The sequence below is a fragment of the Corythoichthys intestinalis genome, chromosome 1 (assembly GCF_030265065.1).
Source record: "Corythoichthys intestinalis isolate RoL2023-P3 chromosome 1, ASM3026506v1, whole genome shotgun sequence".
Lineage (NCBI taxonomy): Eukaryota > Metazoa > Chordata > Actinopteri > Syngnathiformes > Syngnathidae > Corythoichthys > Corythoichthys intestinalis.
This window is the reverse complement of record NC_080395.1, coordinates 30,636,012-30,653,930: the sequence shown is the minus strand read 5'-3', so window position 1 is coordinate 30,653,930 and position 17,919 is coordinate 30,636,012. Positions and strand designations below refer to the sequence as shown.

Sequence of the window (17,919 nt, the reverse complement as noted above, 5' to 3'; positions counted from 1 at the left end):
TGTGCTTTGGGTCGTTGTCATGCTGGAATACCCAGCCACGACCCATCTTCAGGGCTCTCACTGAAGGAAGGAGGTTGTCAGCCAAGATCTGGGGATACATAGCCCCATCCTTCCTCCCCTCAATACGCTGCAGTCGTCCTGTACCCTTGGCAGAGAAGCAGCCCCAAAAAATGATGTTTCCTTCTCCATGTTTCACGGTTGGGATGGTGTTCTTTGGGTTGTACTCATCCTTCTTTTTCCTCCAAACACGACGAGCCGAGTTTAGACCAAAAAGTTCAATTTTGGTCTCATCCGACCACATGACCTTCTCCTATTGCTCCTCTGGATCATCCAGATGGTCAGTGGCAAACTTCAGACGTGTCTGGACATGCACTGGATTCAACAGCGGGACCTTGCGTACGCTGTAGGATTTTAATCCATGACGGCGTAATGTGTTTCTGATGGTTTTCTTCGAGACTGTGGTTCCAGCTCTCTTCAGGTCATTGACCAGGTCCTGCCGTGTAGTTCTGGGCTGATCCCTCACCTTCCTCATGATCAGTGATGCCCCACGAGGTGAGATCTTGTATGGAGCCCCAGAACGAGGCAGATTGACCGTCAACTTGAACTTCTTTCATTTTCTAATAATCGCTCCAACAGTTGTTACCTTCTCACCAAGCTGCTTGCTTATTTTCCTGTAGCCCATCCCAGCCTTGTGCAGGTCTATTATTTTATCCCTGATGTCCTTACACAGCTCTTTGGTCTTGGCCATTGTAGGGAGGTTTGAGTTTGTTTCTTTGAGCATATGAACAGGTGTCTTTTATACAGGTAACAAGTTCAAACAGGTGCAGTTACTTCCAGTAATGAGTGGAGAACAGGATGGGTTCTTAAAAAAGAACTAAGAGCCAAAATATTTACTAGCTGGTAATGTATCAAATACTTATTTCATGCAGTTAAATACAAATTTATTATTTAAAAATTATACAATGTGATTTTCTGGATTTTTGTATTAGATTCCGTCCCTCACAGTTGAAGAGAACTTATGATACAAATTACAGACCTCTACATGGCTTGCAAGTGGGAAAACCAGCAAAATCGGCAGTGTATCAAATACTTGTTCTCCCCACTGTACAGTGAGAAGCATAAGTATTTGCACCCCTTGTGATTTTGCAAGTTCACCCACTTAGAAAATAGGTGATTTTTCAATAATTTATTTTTAATTTACTGGGGTTCATAAGTATTTGTACTTCTGTGAAAATGAGTGCTAATATTTAGTGCAGAAGCCTTTGTTTGGAGTAAACATCAAATAAATTATTGAAAAATCATACAATGTGAGTTCAGATTTTTTTTTAGATGATGTCTCCATACGTACGTGGAATTGCATCTAAGATTGAAATTTCAAACCGCTACCTATTTTTATAAGTGGGTGAACTTGCAAAATCACAAGGATTGCAAATACTTCTGTTCCACACTCCATATATTTTTTATATTTGTTATTGCTGACTTCCTATGTTAATATAATGTTGATTGCTGTTTTGAATATTCATTCATTCATTTCAGTGCTCAGTTAACTAATTTGTAATTTGATTAGAAAAAAGCTTTGTATCAAATTTTTCTACTTTGTTGATTCATTTAATTAGAGTGGCGTTGAGATGGTTTATTTTGGAAGTGTTTGCTTTTAGTTTTATTGATTTGGGTGGATATATTGCCCTCTAGTGGAACAGTGAATACAACATAACTTATCCAACATAGCTGAATCCAGCTGCTCCCTGGTAAGACCAACATTAGGTATGTTTTTGTTAGAGTTAATATGTTTGTTTATGCATTCGTTATTTAGTTTAGAATTATATTTAGCAGTTTTTTGTGGGAATATGTGTCTTAACGATTTGTTAAGAGCATTGTAAGAAAACAATGTTAGCATTTTATACCGGTTAAGCTAGAATACTTTTGCTATACAAATTAGCCAGTTGTTCTTTTGTTTTGTGCTTGCATCATCATTCATTTATTTATTTTTTTAAACTCTTTAAGGCTAAACTACTTTAATTCTTTAGTACTTTAAGTTTTAAATCTATTTATTGCTCTTGTGAAATGAAAGTACAGTTCTGCATCGTTTGAAGAAACAATCAGGAATTTTAATTTGTATTCATATTTCATGCTGTTTTTTAAACTGCAATCTTAGCAAGCCAAAATAAATGTGATTGCAGGCTTAAACCCTTGTTTCTTTGTTTTACATCCCCTGAAATTTATTTTGCAAGGCATTAAATGTTCGATTTTTAAACTAATTAATCGATAGATTCATCGATTACCTAAACAATCGATAGCTGCAGCCCTAATTCATTTTACTTACCAGTTTTCTAATGGAGATCACGGGAGTGCTGGCAGGAGACCGACCCGGTTGCCGGCCAATTACAGTGTTTAAAGTGCATGTGACACGAAAAAGCATGTTTATTTTATAATACACGTGGTATTTTATGCTTCTGAATGATATGGACCGCTTGGATGTGTGTGGAAGCGATCGCTATACTTATTTAGTTTTTTTAATCCCGCGCCATGAAAATGAGTGACTTCCGGCTTCCGTCTTGCATTGAGGAGGAGGGCGCTGTGACGTCTACAGGTGAAGGCGTCCTCTTCACTAAACAGCCGTACTGTTGTGTATGAGGACTAAGGATTCAGCGGATTTTGCGGATTAATGCGTTTATTTTTCGCATCACGCCAGCCAAACGGCTGCAGAAAAATCTTGCTTTATGAGGGAGAGGCGTGTGCGCCTTTTTGGAGTTTCAAAAGGTTCCCATTCACCGTGGATATTGGCCAAGCCCTACTACTGTGGGACCATTGGACTTACGAGGAAGTGAGTAAACATCTTGTTTTGTATTATGTCAAATATTAATACAGCAATTACAAAGTAAACACTACAAACTTTCTTTAATTAAAGGACTACTTACGTTTGATCATTGATAGGCATGCAAAAAGCTCTCCTCGTGCACATTAGCTGCACGTTTGCTGCACAACAACTGCAGTCGCCCTCCTCCGGGGAACGAACTGTAAACTGCTCTCCGCTGGGCGGTTTGCCGATCCCCGAAGACAATCGACAACCCAGTCGTCATGTCAAATAATCCGGGCTAGTTATGTGCGATTTTCCGCTTCGAAGACTTTGAAACATCACTCGGTTCGGGTTAGCATGTCGGCTAGCTGTCACGCCTCTTGGTTTGTTTACATTCTCCAAAGCCGGGGAAGGGAAATGACATATGTCTGATTTAGGTGTCATAAAATATTGTTCGGGAGGTGCGACAGTAAAGGTGAAGTCAACAGTTTTGACCATTATGGAGTAGTTTTGCCATGTCGTCCTGAATAAGTGCATTTTTATTATTTCATATTCCATTTAGCACAAGACTTATTTGTCATGACAATGCCATTTATCTAGCAATTGGGGAATGTACTTGGATAAAAAGAATATCCTGTAAAAATATTGATATAAAGAGACAGAAACTGACATTTTGCAGTTCTCTTCATCGCGTTTTCCTCGTTGTGAATAGTTCCCCCTCGACGGGCTGACTGGTCCTTCTCAAGCCATTTATTTAGCTATTGGGGAAAAATACTTGGATAAAAAGAATATCCTGTAAAAATATTGGAGTAGAGAGACTGAAACAATTACATTTTGCGGCTCTCTTCATCGCGTTTTCCTCGTTCTGAATAATTCCCCTTCAATGGGCTGAATAGTAAAACCGATGAGCCCAGTCACCCGTTGACATCATCCACCTGTTGGGGACGCTAGAGCCCTATAATGGTAGGCGTGGCTAACCGGCAGATTAAAAGACTAATTTCTCGTCATCTGCGCTTTGCTAAATTGTTGTATATAGTCGAATCGTCTCAAAATATGATTCTAATTCACATAATAATGCTATTTAAGACTTTTTTTCTCCTGTCGTATGCTCTTTAACTAATGGCCATAAGAAGTTTTTGCAAGTACTGTACAAGTTAAACCACTCCTTAGTTTCTTAAATTTTCAGTACATACTCTTTAAAACTATCTATTTAAAGTACTGTATATAAAAATTAAGTTTAAACATTTTTTGTGAAAGATAGGCAAATTAATTATGAGTTGATCATCACTGCTGTATTATATAATTGATCTCTCCCCCCCCAAAAATCTGTGTAGTCCAACTCACTGTATCTTTCTGACTAGACTGCCCCATTACCTTTTTTGTGTATGACTTTCCTAGGGAAAAGCATCAAAACCGAGACAGGCAAAGGCATCTTGAACTAACAATAAACCCATGTTGGTACATTTCACCGCTGTATGAACAGTAGAATACAAATACTTCATCATATGATAAACTGTTGTGCAACTTTCAATCGCTTATATTTGTCTGACCCTGCAGGACTGTGCACTGATGTTCCCCGAACAGTACTTGTCATGGATGGCCACTCGTTCACCCACTCGTCGCTCATGGAATCATTCCTCACAAATGCCGCCGCTGCTGCTGCTGCGTCTCTTAATGTCAGCCGTCAGAGGGATCTTACCAAAGATGTAGCATGTATCCTCGCATCAAAAGATGCACAATGCCATCTTTTCCGACGCTCCTTCAGTGAGTGCATCTTATGAAAGCAGAGAAAAAACTGCTTCACATCCATCATATTACAGTAAACTTGCTGGGCAGTTAACTTATTCAACACTTCAGCTCCAAATAAACAGAACAGAAAAGTTACTTTTGGTTCCTATAGCTACACAATAGTAGCCTTTTTGGAATGCACTCAATAAATAATGCCTTGCCTTGTCGAGATTTGTAGTTTCATTTTGTAATATGGCCGTAATCAACACTTGTACTTAGCATATAAAAAGTTCACAATCGACCAATCCATATATTGTGAGGTTGGTGGTACACCAGTTGAGTGTCTGCCATGCACCTGGTTTGAAAAATCTTCTCCTTTACAATGTGTTTTGGTTGGGTCAGCACGCGTATATATGGGGCAGTTTACATGGCGACTGCAACAAAAAGACGCAATGACTGAGTAGCGGACTCGCCTCGCGTGCATATGGTGTCAGCGAAGACGGAAGGCAAAGACGAAAAATTCTGAATCCTGCCTCCAAAGTGGAAGAATCCGATTGCGGGCATGCACATCAAAGGCTGCCGCGGCGCGAGACCGCGCCGATACAGTCAGCACTCGTACACGTCACATTGGGTGTGCGCAGCGGTGCTACTAAACATTAAAAACAGCAAATATGACGGAATGTCGGCTTTAATTTACTGTTTTAATAATATTTTTAAATTAAATATGTTGAATGTTTCCATTTCTGTGCCTTTTTGAACAAAAGAAAAATGCCATTGCTTCGAGTGGGCAGGCATATTTTTTTCCGGGCTGAGGGAGCTTGGTGGGGTCAAAGTGCATCATTCTCTGTCACCCTGTAAATCTGCACTGCCCCCTAGGGCCTGGCATGAATACTACATCGTTTTCATGCGGAACTGCGACATTGTTCGAATGGAGACGCAAATGCAAATCCAAATTTTTCGTATTCTCGGAGAGTCACCATGTAAACGGCCCCTATGTCTCAATGACAACGATACACAGACAGCCTTTTTCTAGCACTGGAACTACCGGGTTTTTTGTGCTATATAGAAATACCAGAAAGGCGTCAAAATGATCCCGATACCAAACTGACTACAGTGCTTTGTCAAAAAATAGACCACTCAAACAAGCAATCAAGCAACCCCCCCCCCCACACACACACACACACACTCATCTGTAGTCCCTGCCAAGGTGTGAAATGGGGATTTCACTCTGGATAGCTGCAATTAGCATCTTGTATATTTGCAAATCCAGGGCTTCCTTGGCTTCGTCAAAACATACCAACACCACTCCTTGGTGGGTCTTGCAAAAGAATTGGCTCACTCTCATGTGGGCATAAACAAGACACAGAAGGAAACATTGCTTCAGCAACACCTAAAACACCTACAGTGCTCGCCAAAAGTATTGGCACCCCTGCAATTCTGTCAGATAATGCTCAATTTCTCCCAGAAACTGATTGCAATTACACATTTTTTGGTAGTAATATCTTCATTTATTTTGCTTGCAATGGAAAACATAAAACAATGACAAAACAAATCATTATGATTTTACACAAAACTCCAAAAAGGGGCCTGACAAAAGTATTGGCACCCTCAGCCTAATACTTGGTAGCACAACCTTTAGACAAAATAACTGCGAACAACCGCTTCCAGTATCCATCAGTGAGTTTCTTACAATGCTCTGCTGGAATTTTAGACCATTCTTCTTTGGCAAACTGCTCCAGGTTTCTGAGATTTGAGGGTGCCTTCGCCAAACTGCCATTTTCAGATCCCTCCACAGGTGTTCTATGGAATTCAGGTATGGACTCATTGGTGACCACTTTAGAAGTCTCCAGTGCTTTCTCTCAACCCATTCTCTAGTGCTTTTTGAAGTGTGTTTTGGGTCATTGTCCTGCTGGAAGACCCATGCCCTCTGAGGGGACCCCAGCTTTCTCACACTTGGCCCTACATTATGCTGCAAAATTTGTTGGTAGTCTTCAAACTTCATAATGCCATGCGCACGGTCAAGCAGTCCAGTGCCAGAGGCAGAAAAGCAACCCCAACACATCAGGGAACCTCCGTCATGTTTGACTGTGGGGACCATGTTCTTTTCTTTGAAGGCCTCGTTTTTTCCCTGTAAACTCTATGTTGATGCCTTTTCCCGAAAAGCTCTACTATTGTCTCATCTGACCAGAGAACATTCTTCCAAAACATTTTTGGCTTTCTCACGTAAGTTTTGGCAAACTCCAGCCCGGCTTTTTTATGTCTCTGGGCCAGAAGTGGGGTCTTCCTGGGTATCCTACCATAGAGCCCTTTTCATTTAGATGCCGACAGATAGTAAGGGTTGACACGGTTGTCCCCTCGGACTGCAGGATGTTAGTCGAGGTTCTTTATCCACCATCCGAGCATTATTGAGCATTATCTGACGGAATTGCAGGGATGCCAGGGGAGACCTGGAGCAGTTGGCTCCAAAAATCAAAAATTCCAGCAGAGCATTGCAAGAAACCCATTTATGAATACTGGGAGTGGTTGTTCAGTTATTTTGTCTAAAGGTTGTGCTATCAAGTATTAGGCTGAGCGTGCCAATACTGTGTCTGGCCCATTTTTTGAGTTTTGTGTAAAATGATAATGATTTGATTTCTTCTTTATTCTCTAATGTGTTTTTTCATTGCAAGCAAAATAAATGAAGATATTACTACCAAAGCATTTGTGATTGCAATCATGTTCTGGGAGAAATTGAGCATTACCTGACAGAATTGCAGGGGTGCCAATACTTTTGGCCAGCAGTGTAGGCAAACTGGAGCTTTTGGAAGGTGTAAAAAGGTTGTCCTGGGCGGTCCACTGTCCGACAAGCAACACCTGTTTTGTCCAACTGGACAAGCCCATTCGGAAGGGGGAGAGAAAATGACCTTCAAAGGTGTTCATTGCCTCAGACAACCATCCAATGGCACTTTTCTTTCTCCATACAGTTTACACACACATACATAATATGTAAGACATTGTAAGTCTGACCACAGTACGGTTCCATGCATGAAGTTTAAAAAAAAAAAAAAAAAATTAAATTTAAAAAAAAGAAAAGAAAAAAGAAAATCTGACTCGTATGTTCCATTTGTTCTACACAGAGGACAAAACTGGAAGAGTTGAAGGGACAAGTAAACACTTAAAAAGAAAAGTCACATCCTGTCAGTAGTTTGGTCTATTTTATGGTGGCTTTTTCACCACAACCTGCCTTCTAGACTTGAAGGTGACAACCGGCCAGCTAGAATAACACCAGTTTACCCAAGGCACCCCTGCCCTGCAAACACTCACGATGCTAATTGTAGCAATCCAACCCTGTGGTTTTGCCAGTGTGAACAGGAATGACTAATGAGGATCATAGTCCTCACAAAAGATACTGTATGCTGATTAGGATCAAATGATCCCTCTCTGGTTACGAAAGTGATTTAGAACAACTGATCCCTCCTTGTTAGTTCTAGTGCTAGGCCACTAAGTTCACTGTGGCAAATGCAATAGCGTACCGCACGCAGGCTACTTTTAGACTGTGACGTCACATCGTAAAGCAGAAGTAGGACAATATATACACGCCCTCGCATGCAAACCATTATATTTCTGCCTTCTTTCTCTGGTAATCTTTCAAAAAATGACATGCCAATTATTCACGGCTACTATGGAACTTATAGAAACGACTTTAGACATTACGCCACAGAAGCTAATGTTATAAATATTAATGAGCGGAAGTGATGTGTAGCGTGCGGTACCCCATTGTTAACTTTCATTCACACCTTTCCAGCTGTTGGAACCTACATTATGTTCATAGTCCTGGCATTATCAGTGTTTTTTTTTTAATTTAAATAAGGTGATTCTTACCCATAATTTACCACAAAGAAGGCAAGACAAAAAATGGCTACAAGAGTTGATTGTTTTGCCTTTTTTGATATTTAATAGTTTGTTAGCTGTTTATCTTTACATATGCCTACTTGCCCACCATAGGTGATCATTACCATCATGTCTAATATTACACATTTTTAGACATTAATCAATTAGATATTTTACTGTAAATAAAATATTAGGTTGCTCAAACTGTTGATGAAAAAAAAAAATACTGAGTCATCATAGCATTCTGCTATTTTAAGCTACTTTTGGTAAATGTACGTCATTACCATAATGCATAATTTCATAAGAATCACCCAGATATTGCTAATAAAACTTTAATTAATTTAGCTTTTGAGTTATTATGAGTCAAAATAGAGGTGTGTCATCCAGTATGTCAAATTGGAAATTACATTTTCAATTCCAATTCGTGTTGTTGCCTGTTGGAAAGGACATTGTGTTTTGAATATTACTATATTATCGCATCTAGCCTGACTGACCGCAATAAACGGATCATTAACACATTGAGTACCCCATCTGAAGGCTAATGAGCAAACTATTGATTAGAATACATTGAATTCTGTGTGATTACTTGGACATCGGCGACAGCACGAACATGCTGTATTTTCTTTGGCATGGAGTTTTATATTTAACACAGAACATTAGTCAGGTTGTAAACTTCAATATGCAATCGAGAGGCAAGGAAGCTTCAGTCTTCTCTTTGCCCTTCATAATCAAAGATGACATAATTGTTAAGGTATATATACATACGTATATATACATATATATACATATATATATATACTAAAGATGCACCGATATCGATACTAGTATCGGCAGGGGGCGCCGATCCGGCCCAAAATGGTGGTATCGGTATCGGCAAGTCCCAACAAAGACTGCGCCGATACCATTTACCGGTCCATTATTATAACATTTGACCGCAGCCTTCTTTTTTTCTCCTGGCGCTCACTACACTTTGTCTCTGTGTTTTGTGATGACACGTGAACATCAAGCAGCTATCGCTATTGGCCTGCTCCAGACCAATGAGAACGGGCCAATAGCCACTCCTGACCAATGACAAGGCCGCTATGTCGGCGCCGCCAACATGGCGGCGGTCGGGGAATATTTCAAAATAGAAATCCCGTCAATTAAAATCAATGGCTGCATGCAAGATTTGCGGCCTGAAAGTTTCAAGATGTGGAGTTAAATCAGCCAGTTTCAATACCTCGAACCTGATAAAACATTTGAAGACGAAACGTTAACGAACACAACGAGTTTGAGCCTGCAAGAGCAGGACTGCTCTCCAGAGGAAGGGCGCAGGACCGGAGCAACAATCTCTGGTCAGTTTACTACGTCTACTTTACTTTTATTGTCTTTTACTGAAAGAAATGCCGCAGTAATTTGGAACCTGTTTCCAAAGGAGGGTTGCCACCTTTTCAAAATAGAAATAAGGGACTCCCCCCCCCCTCCCGAAAAAAGGAGGCTAATAGAGAGACGGGATGCTGTGGTCAATTATTATTACTTATAATTGTTAGCGACCGCAAATGCGGAAACAAGGTTGGACCTCGAAGCGGCCAACAAGCGGGGGATACGTACAACAGTTTAATTGCAAACAAAAAATTACACGCGATTGTGGGATAGTAGAAAAAACAAAAGGACAGCAGGTCGACGGAGCTCAATACTACAATCTCGAAGGTAAACTAAGACGATAGGCAGCGAGCCAAAAAGCCAAAATAAAAACACTCAAATACCTGCACAGGGTAGAGGTTACAAACGAGTGCAGCACACTAACAGAAAAAAACCCCAATGCAGGGGCGTAACAAGCAAATGTAGCGAGACTATAGTGCGAGATGTCAAATGGCGATCAGCAAAGCAAATATCTCGGCAGCCTTCTCTGAGCTCACCCGTGCTTAAATGCTGCGTTGATGAGCCCGCATTGGATTCAGGTGCGACGTCAGGAACGCCCCCACTAACAGCCCAGCAACAAAACACAATCTAACCAGCAGCAGAATGTGACAATAATTTCATGAAAGTTGCGCTGTTTGGCCTTTGAGAGGTTTAAAAAAAGTTTACTCAGTTCATTCAGAGTTTATTATTATGAACTTATTTTTACTTTCTTACTGTTGGGCTAGTATTATACTTTGTACTAGTCTTTTTCCTATTTTGCAAAGGTAAGCAACAGCCTGACAAAGACTTGATAGCAATGATTTCACATCCAATTATGTAGCTCTTTTGGGGGGTGGGGGGGTTATATATATATATATATAAACGGGGTGGTATCGGTATGGTATCGGTATCGGCCGATACTGCACAGCCAGGTATCGGTATCGGGGCCAAAAAATGGTATAGGTGTAACACTAATATATACATATATATATATATATATATATATATATATACATATATATATATATATATATATACAGGGGTGCACATAAGTGGTCCGCATGCACGCATGCGTACTGGACGTAGACGAACGCGCTGGCCCTCAACGGCTTAGATACGCTTTTGCGTACCGATGGCTGACCACTGTATTTGCGGCGGACACGAGAAAATAACTTCTCAAAATGTCGAAGAGGCAGGCCACACTGAGTAATTACTTCCGTGTTTCCCCACCCCCGTCAAAAGACAGACAGACGACAGAGACGTCACCGGAGCTACCGAAAAAAAAGGACTTTTGCTGAAAAGTGGCTACAGGATGTACCATGGCTAGAAGCAAATGATGCTTGCACGGAAATGCGGTACAAAATGTGCCGTGAGAATCCCAATGTCGCCGATAAGAGCAGCGCATTTTATGTTGGGTCAAAGAATTTCAGCCATCCAAACTTTGAAAAGCACGAAAAAACAGAGCGCATGTGGCAATTACGCAAACTATCGATGTCAAACAGGACCCCACTCGCCCTATGGACAAGTGGTGGAATAAAGGTAATGGACAGCGAAATGCACTGACAAACGTGTTTTTGCTCGCATTTTACAAAGCTAAACATGCACGTTCAATGAGGTCTTATGAGGAGGACATCCCACTTTTAAAAAGGCTTGGAGTTAATGTGGGAGCCGCATAATGCCCTTTATTTTGAATAGGTGCTTTTTATTTCTTTACATTTCACTTCAAAGTAATGGCAATTTTGTTGTGCCAGTTGATTTTAATCAAGCATTAATTGTTAATATAATTAATTAAATTTAATTGGCTCTAAGTGAAGCTTGTCATAAATTTATCGCATCGGGCGGGTCGGCTCTCAAGCTCAATGAGGACCAAGTCACATCTCCAGGTCCTCCTCTGAGAACCTGGGCAAAAAAATTATGTGCGCCCCTGTATATATATATATATATATATTTATACATATATAATTTTTTTTTTTTTTTTTAATGAACATGAGCCCTTGATCGCTGATAATCGCTGACAGCCTTCCCAGTCAAAATGAACTGGACGTTCAACAATGTAATTAGCAAGCGATGAGTTAAATACTGTACTATGAAAAATCAAAAATAAATAGCTATAAAAAAAAAACATAAATAAATTTATTTTTAAGAGTTATTGGGTGCCATAACCAGAAAGTGTATGTTTTTATTCGTGTTAATGTTATTAATTTTGTTTTATTAACATTTAAATAATTTATTATTGTATTTATTCATTAAAATATATACAAAAGGAGCAGTATGTAAGATTGGTGCCGGATAAACGCTTCGCAATGGAGAATCAAGCTGCGTTATCACACCAATTTTGCATTTCAATCAGAAAAGACAGAGGCTAACAAACTACACATTAACATTAGGAATGATCATGTAAACATATAGCATGTCTAGTCAGGGTTTCAAATTGCACTGGGGTTAAGTTAGTGCACAATAAATCATTTTTAGCGAGGTAGTAGAACAGATTTCTGGGAAAAATAGATCCGAGTTACAAGAACAGGTTAGTTTCTTTCGCCATGACGGGAGGGGAACTACTGTACTTTTCCTAACAACATACTGTATAAGCACATTGGAAAATTAAATCTCACTTGGTAATGCATTGACGGCATCCACAAAGACGGTTTTCTCCATCCATTTAAATTTCATTTACTAACCAACACACATTATGTACACTATGTAAAGACGCTATGTTTTTCCCAGTTAATTGACCCTCATGCTACACAATGGAGCACGAGCATGACAACTTCGTTCATATTCTAAATGTCAACTTACTATTAGGCATGTGCCGGTTACTGGTTTCAAGGTTTACTGTGGTATGAAAACGTCACGGTTTCAAAACCAATAAAATGTTCCGTCATACCGTAGTACGGTATTCGCTATTATACATTTCCCAAAAATGTAGCCAGAAGTGTCTTGGAGCGGCAGCACTCACCCCTCCCTCTCCAGTTGTTACTGTAGTTGTCAGTGACGCTATTCTGCTATACAGTCAGCGAACCAAAACAGAAACACTCCAAACACAAGGCGTAATTTTCTTGAATTTATGGACATCTCAAATTACGGTAACTGAAATAAACAAATCGAATACATTTAAAACGTTGTACAATAGTATTTTTACATGTGTGAGTAGCTTCATTAGCACAAACACAGCAGAATGTGAGGAAGTCATATCCATGAACACCATGTTCGCCAAAAACAAAACACAAATTTTCCTTTCAAATTTAAAATACAAACTTACTAAAAACTTACAAAGACAAACGTTAGCCTAGTCTTAGCTGGGAGAGCAACTTCGTTGATGTTATAAATCTCACAGCCACTGCGAAACAAGCTTGAATGAAGGAAAAGGTAGAAAGATAACATAAAAGGTCGCTAATTGCGACAGATGATCTTGCTCTAAGCACAAATGCACGTTCACTGGACAAGGAGAGGTCTCTCTCCCAATTTTTTTTAGATGAAACCTTTACACAATATTTCCATTTTAACTAACTTATACATTTTTAACTTATAACTTATGAATTCTTAATGTCTTTTTAACACAAAAGCATTACATGTAGACTAGAGTTGACACAATGGCTGAAAATGGCGAAACTTCACTTTAGCTTTTTGCCCACTCAAAAAAAAAAAAAAAAAAGTCGTACAGTAGATATTTTATTTTATTTAGAAGTGTTTTATTTAGAAGTGTTATTATTTTTTTTTCTTGCTCTAATCTGAGTAACCTGAGCTTTGGCTGTGGATGGTCTATAAGTTTTATTTATTTTAATTTCATTTAAAATGATTTTTTTTGTTTGTTTGTTTATTAATTTTAACATTATATTCATGTTTCAATTTGCAAATATGTTCTGAGAAAAAAATTTTAATCCCGAAAAAAGTTGTTGTTTTTTTTAACCCATACATCTCAAAATGAAACATTTTGGAGCTATAATTGCAATACTATGATCCCGTGAAATAGTGGTATTTTTCTTCAAGGTTTTCGTACCGTCAAAATCTCATTCCGGCACATGCCTACTTACTATACATGAAATTAATATACAGTAACATCGCTCAAAAGTACTACTGTTAGGGCCCCAGTTCCCTGAGCCCTGCTCCTTCTCCTTGTGTGTATGTGTGTGTCTTGATTGCAGGATTGGACAGATGGGTGAGCCTGGCACCAGGTGCAGTCAATCATCATTGACAGCCTATTTAACCCAGTCTCTGGCCTCACTTCATCACCAGATCAACAACTCTACTCCATGAGTTTGTGACTCTAGCGTTCACTTATACCCAAGATTTGTATTGCTTCTATTCAGCTAACCTTGTCTTTCTTTACAGATCCTGCATTGATCGCCTGCCTTGATAGCTGACCTGCTCACTCGCCAAATGCCCGTCTGACTGCTTTTGTATTAGGCTATGCACTATTGTTACCCCTACCACGTTGCCTGCCTTCTCTGTGCTTGGGTTGCCCGCTCACCCAGAACCATGACAACATCACCTTTTGAGGAGAGGTGAAACTTTGTGGTGTGTTCTTAATTTTTTTGTTTGTTTTCAGTTGTCTCCATTGATTAAAGGAATCTCCAATGCATATTTTTGGCCCTATTTAAGATTTTGAGATTTGTAAGAAGTTTTTTGGGGGGGTTTTCTACTTGTAGACACTATCGTTAATTCTGTTTGTGAAAGTTGTAGCAATCTTAGTTTACGTAGCCAACATAACGCAACCATCATAAAGTAAAATCATAAAGCAACCTGGAAGAAGTCCTAAATCGGAGATTGGTGGAAAAGAAGCCATTGGCTGTAAACATAGAATCAAATCAATAACAACGAGCTGAGTATGAACCATGAAAGAAAAAAAATATCTGTGCTTAACCATTGAGAGCCGTGCTGGAAGTATTTCCAATAAAAATGTTTCGTCTATTGAAACGTTAGAGCCATTTATACAATACTTTAAGTGCAATTTTTGCATATCGCTCCTTTAAAGAGTCAAACCCGGAGAAAAAACAGTAAAAGTCTAATAGACTAGTCCTTCTAAAATAATTAGCATATTGTGATAAAGTTCATTATTTTCTGTAATCTACTGATAAACATTAGACTTTCATATATTTTAGATTAATTAAATACAACAAGTAGTTCAAGGCTTTTGTTTTAATATTGATTTTGGTAAAAAGTCAAGAAAAACCAAAAATCCCTATCGCAAAAAATTAGCATATTTCATCCGACCAATACAAAAAAGTTTAATACAAAAGTCAACCTTCAATTAATTACATCAGCTATCCACTCAATACTTGAGTGTCAGGAATCCTTTTGCAGAAATGACTGCTTCAATGCGGCGTGGCATGGAGGCAATCAGCCTGCGGCACTGCTGAGGTGTTATGGAGGCTCAGGATGCATCCACAGTGTTGGGTCTGGTGTCTTTCAACTTCCTTTTCACAATATCCCACAGATTCTCTATGGTATTCAGGTCAAGAGAGTTGGAAGGCCAATTGAGCACAGTAATGCCATGGTCAGTAAACCATTTACCAGTGGTATTGGCACTGTGAGCAGGTGCCAGGTCGTGCTGAAAAATGAAATCTTCATCTGCATAAGGCTTTTCAGCAGATGGAAGCATGAAGTGCTCCAAAATCTCCTGATAGCTAGCTGCATTGACCCTGCCCTTGATAAAACACAGTAGACCAACACCAGCAGCTGACATGGCACCCCTGACCATCACTGACTGTAGGTACTTGACACTGGACTTCAGGCATTTTGGCATTTCCTTCTCCCCAGTCTTCCTCCAAACTCTGGCACCTTGATTTTCAAATGACATGCAAAATTTGTTTTCATCTGAAAAAAGTACTTTGGACCACTGAGCAATGGTCCAGTGCTGCTTCTCTGTAGCCCAGGTCAGGTGCTTCTGCCTTTTCCAGCACACATCTGTGCACGGCGGCTCTGGATTTTTCTACTCCAGACTCAGTCCAATGTTTCTGCAGGTCCCCCAAGGTCTGGAATCGGCCCTTCTCCACAATCTTTCTCAGCGTGCGGTCCCCTCTTCTGAGTGTGCAGCATTTCCTGCCACACTTTTTCCTTCCTACAGACTTCCCAGTGAGGTGCCTTGATACAGCACTCTGGGAACCGCCTATTCGCTCAGAAAAAAATGTGTCTTATCTTCTTGCTTGAGGGTGTCAATGATGGCCTTCTCGACAGCAGTCAGGTCGGCAGTCTTATCCTTGACTGCAGTTTTGAGTAATGAACCAGGCTGGGAGTTTTTAAAAGCCGCAGTACCCTTTTGCAGTGGTTTTGATTTAATTTGTTGATTCAGATGATTAGGTTAGTAGCTTCTTTAGAGTACCTTTTCATAATATGCTAATTTTTTTTTAAAGGATTGCCAAAATCATCAATCTTAAAACAATAAAAGGCTTGAACTACTTCAGTTGTGTATAATGAATCTAAACTTAATGAAAGTCTAATGTTTATCAGTACATTACAGAAAATAATGAACATTATCACAATACGTGACTAGTATGAACCACTACCATAACCCTGAATAAAAGTCATTTTATGTAATTGACAGCCTAAACATATCCAAGTCTTTACTTTCTGATTTCTACTATTGAGTGTCTGTAGAAAGAAGTACAGTAGTATTAAATCCTATTAACAAGTTATTTCCCAATAAAGACAGAAAGAAAGTACTCCACAATATAAGACAATAGCGAGAGAGGCAACTGAACTCAATGCCAAACTTGCACACAGCCTGCTTTGCAAGCCCATTCTCTGCTCTTTTTGCAGGCAATGTGCTGCAACTCCTGGACGGGACGCACAATGCATGCATGCACAACAGTTATTAGGATAACTGTACAGAATTGAGAGTATCATTCTGTACGGTGCAAGGTGCACATGAGCCCCCTCACCCCCCCCCCCCCCTTTTTTTTTTTTTTTTTTTTTTTCATAGTTAAGGCATGCGTATGAATGGAAATAATGTATTTACCTTGCTTGGATGGAGCGCAAATGAGCAAAAGCACTAAGATGATCCAAGGGTTGCTCTCCACCGCCATGTACAGCCCTTTTGGTGGGGAGGAGGGGTTTACCAGTGGGGTAGCGTGGGGTCTTCGTCCGTGTCTACACGCCGGGCTATACCGTCACAGCCACATGCAATGCATTTTATTTCACCCCCCCGGACGGCCAATCCGCTATTGTTTGCGCGATTTGGGGGAGAGAGTCTCTCACCCCATGCGAAAGCCACTCTCACGCGTTCTTAGAAGTCCCAACAACAACAATAAGTGCAGCGCGGGTGGAAGAACCGTCGTGTCCCTCGGCGAGTCAACGCCATGTTACCAGCCAACGTTGAAGAGTAGCGTGTGTGCTGGTGCGGTGGGAGTGTGTGGGACTCTGCCTGCTCCTCCACATATTCACACACACGTGCACACGCACCACCACATGCTCGTGCACGCTGCCAGAGTGGGACTTGACTGCAATAATAATTATAAACAGTAAACACTAGGCAATAAGAAATAAAAATTAAAGTTTTATTAGGTCAAACTGCTGGTTTCAAACAAATTTCGGGGTGCCGAATGTCCGTTTTTTTTTTTTTTTTTTTTTTGTCTTTACCAAAACTTACCTACTGTGTTTATTATGCTGCTGCTACTACATGTACACCAAGGGCGTAGGTTTGGTCTCAACATTGGTAGGGACGATGACAGCATAACCTGCATGTACTGTACACTTTTTGCTGGGACTGGGACATTAATAAGACCCTAGAAATTAGGTGAACGGTGGTCAGGGCTACATTTCTCACAAATATCAACCTAATTAATAGATAGCCTAAATTATCAATGCAAAATAAATCTGTATTGACTTATACTAACTTTCATATGTATGAGTTCAAGTGATATATCATTCGATTCAAGCCTTTGTTTTCAAAAACTACGAAAGAAACATTTTGAAGACTTCAAGAATAGATGGATTTTTTTTGTTTGTTAGTTTGTTCAGCAAATTTAAATTGCAATATTTGAACACAATTTAAATTATATTAACATACACAAAAATCTCGTAACTATCCACGAATGCAAAAAAAATGTTTTAAGACCACTCAACATTGTCTAAGTAGAGCAAATAAATACAACTGAAAAAAAAAAACATTTTAGTTAGGGAATACCAAAAAAAAAAAAAAAAAAATG

The 17,919-nt window shown here is 39.7% G+C and overlaps 1 protein-coding gene across 4 annotated transcripts in view; it reads right to left on the bottom strand.

Moving 5' to 3' along the window:
* Positions 1-17,132, bottom strand: part of igdcc4 (immunoglobulin superfamily, DCC subclass, member 4) — a 136,493-nt gene extending 119,361 nt beyond the window's left edge. For all 4 annotated transcript variants that reach the window (XM_057845967.1, XM_057845993.1, XM_057845984.1 and 1 more), the window contains exon 1: positions 16,731-17,132. In XM_057845967.1, coding sequence (XP_057701950.1) covers positions 16,731-16,797 — 67 coding nt within the window. In that variant the 5' untranslated portion in view covers positions 16,798-17,132. The remainder of the gene's footprint in view (positions 1-16,730) is intronic.
* Between the last annotated feature and the right edge of the window lie 787 nt (positions 17,133-17,919).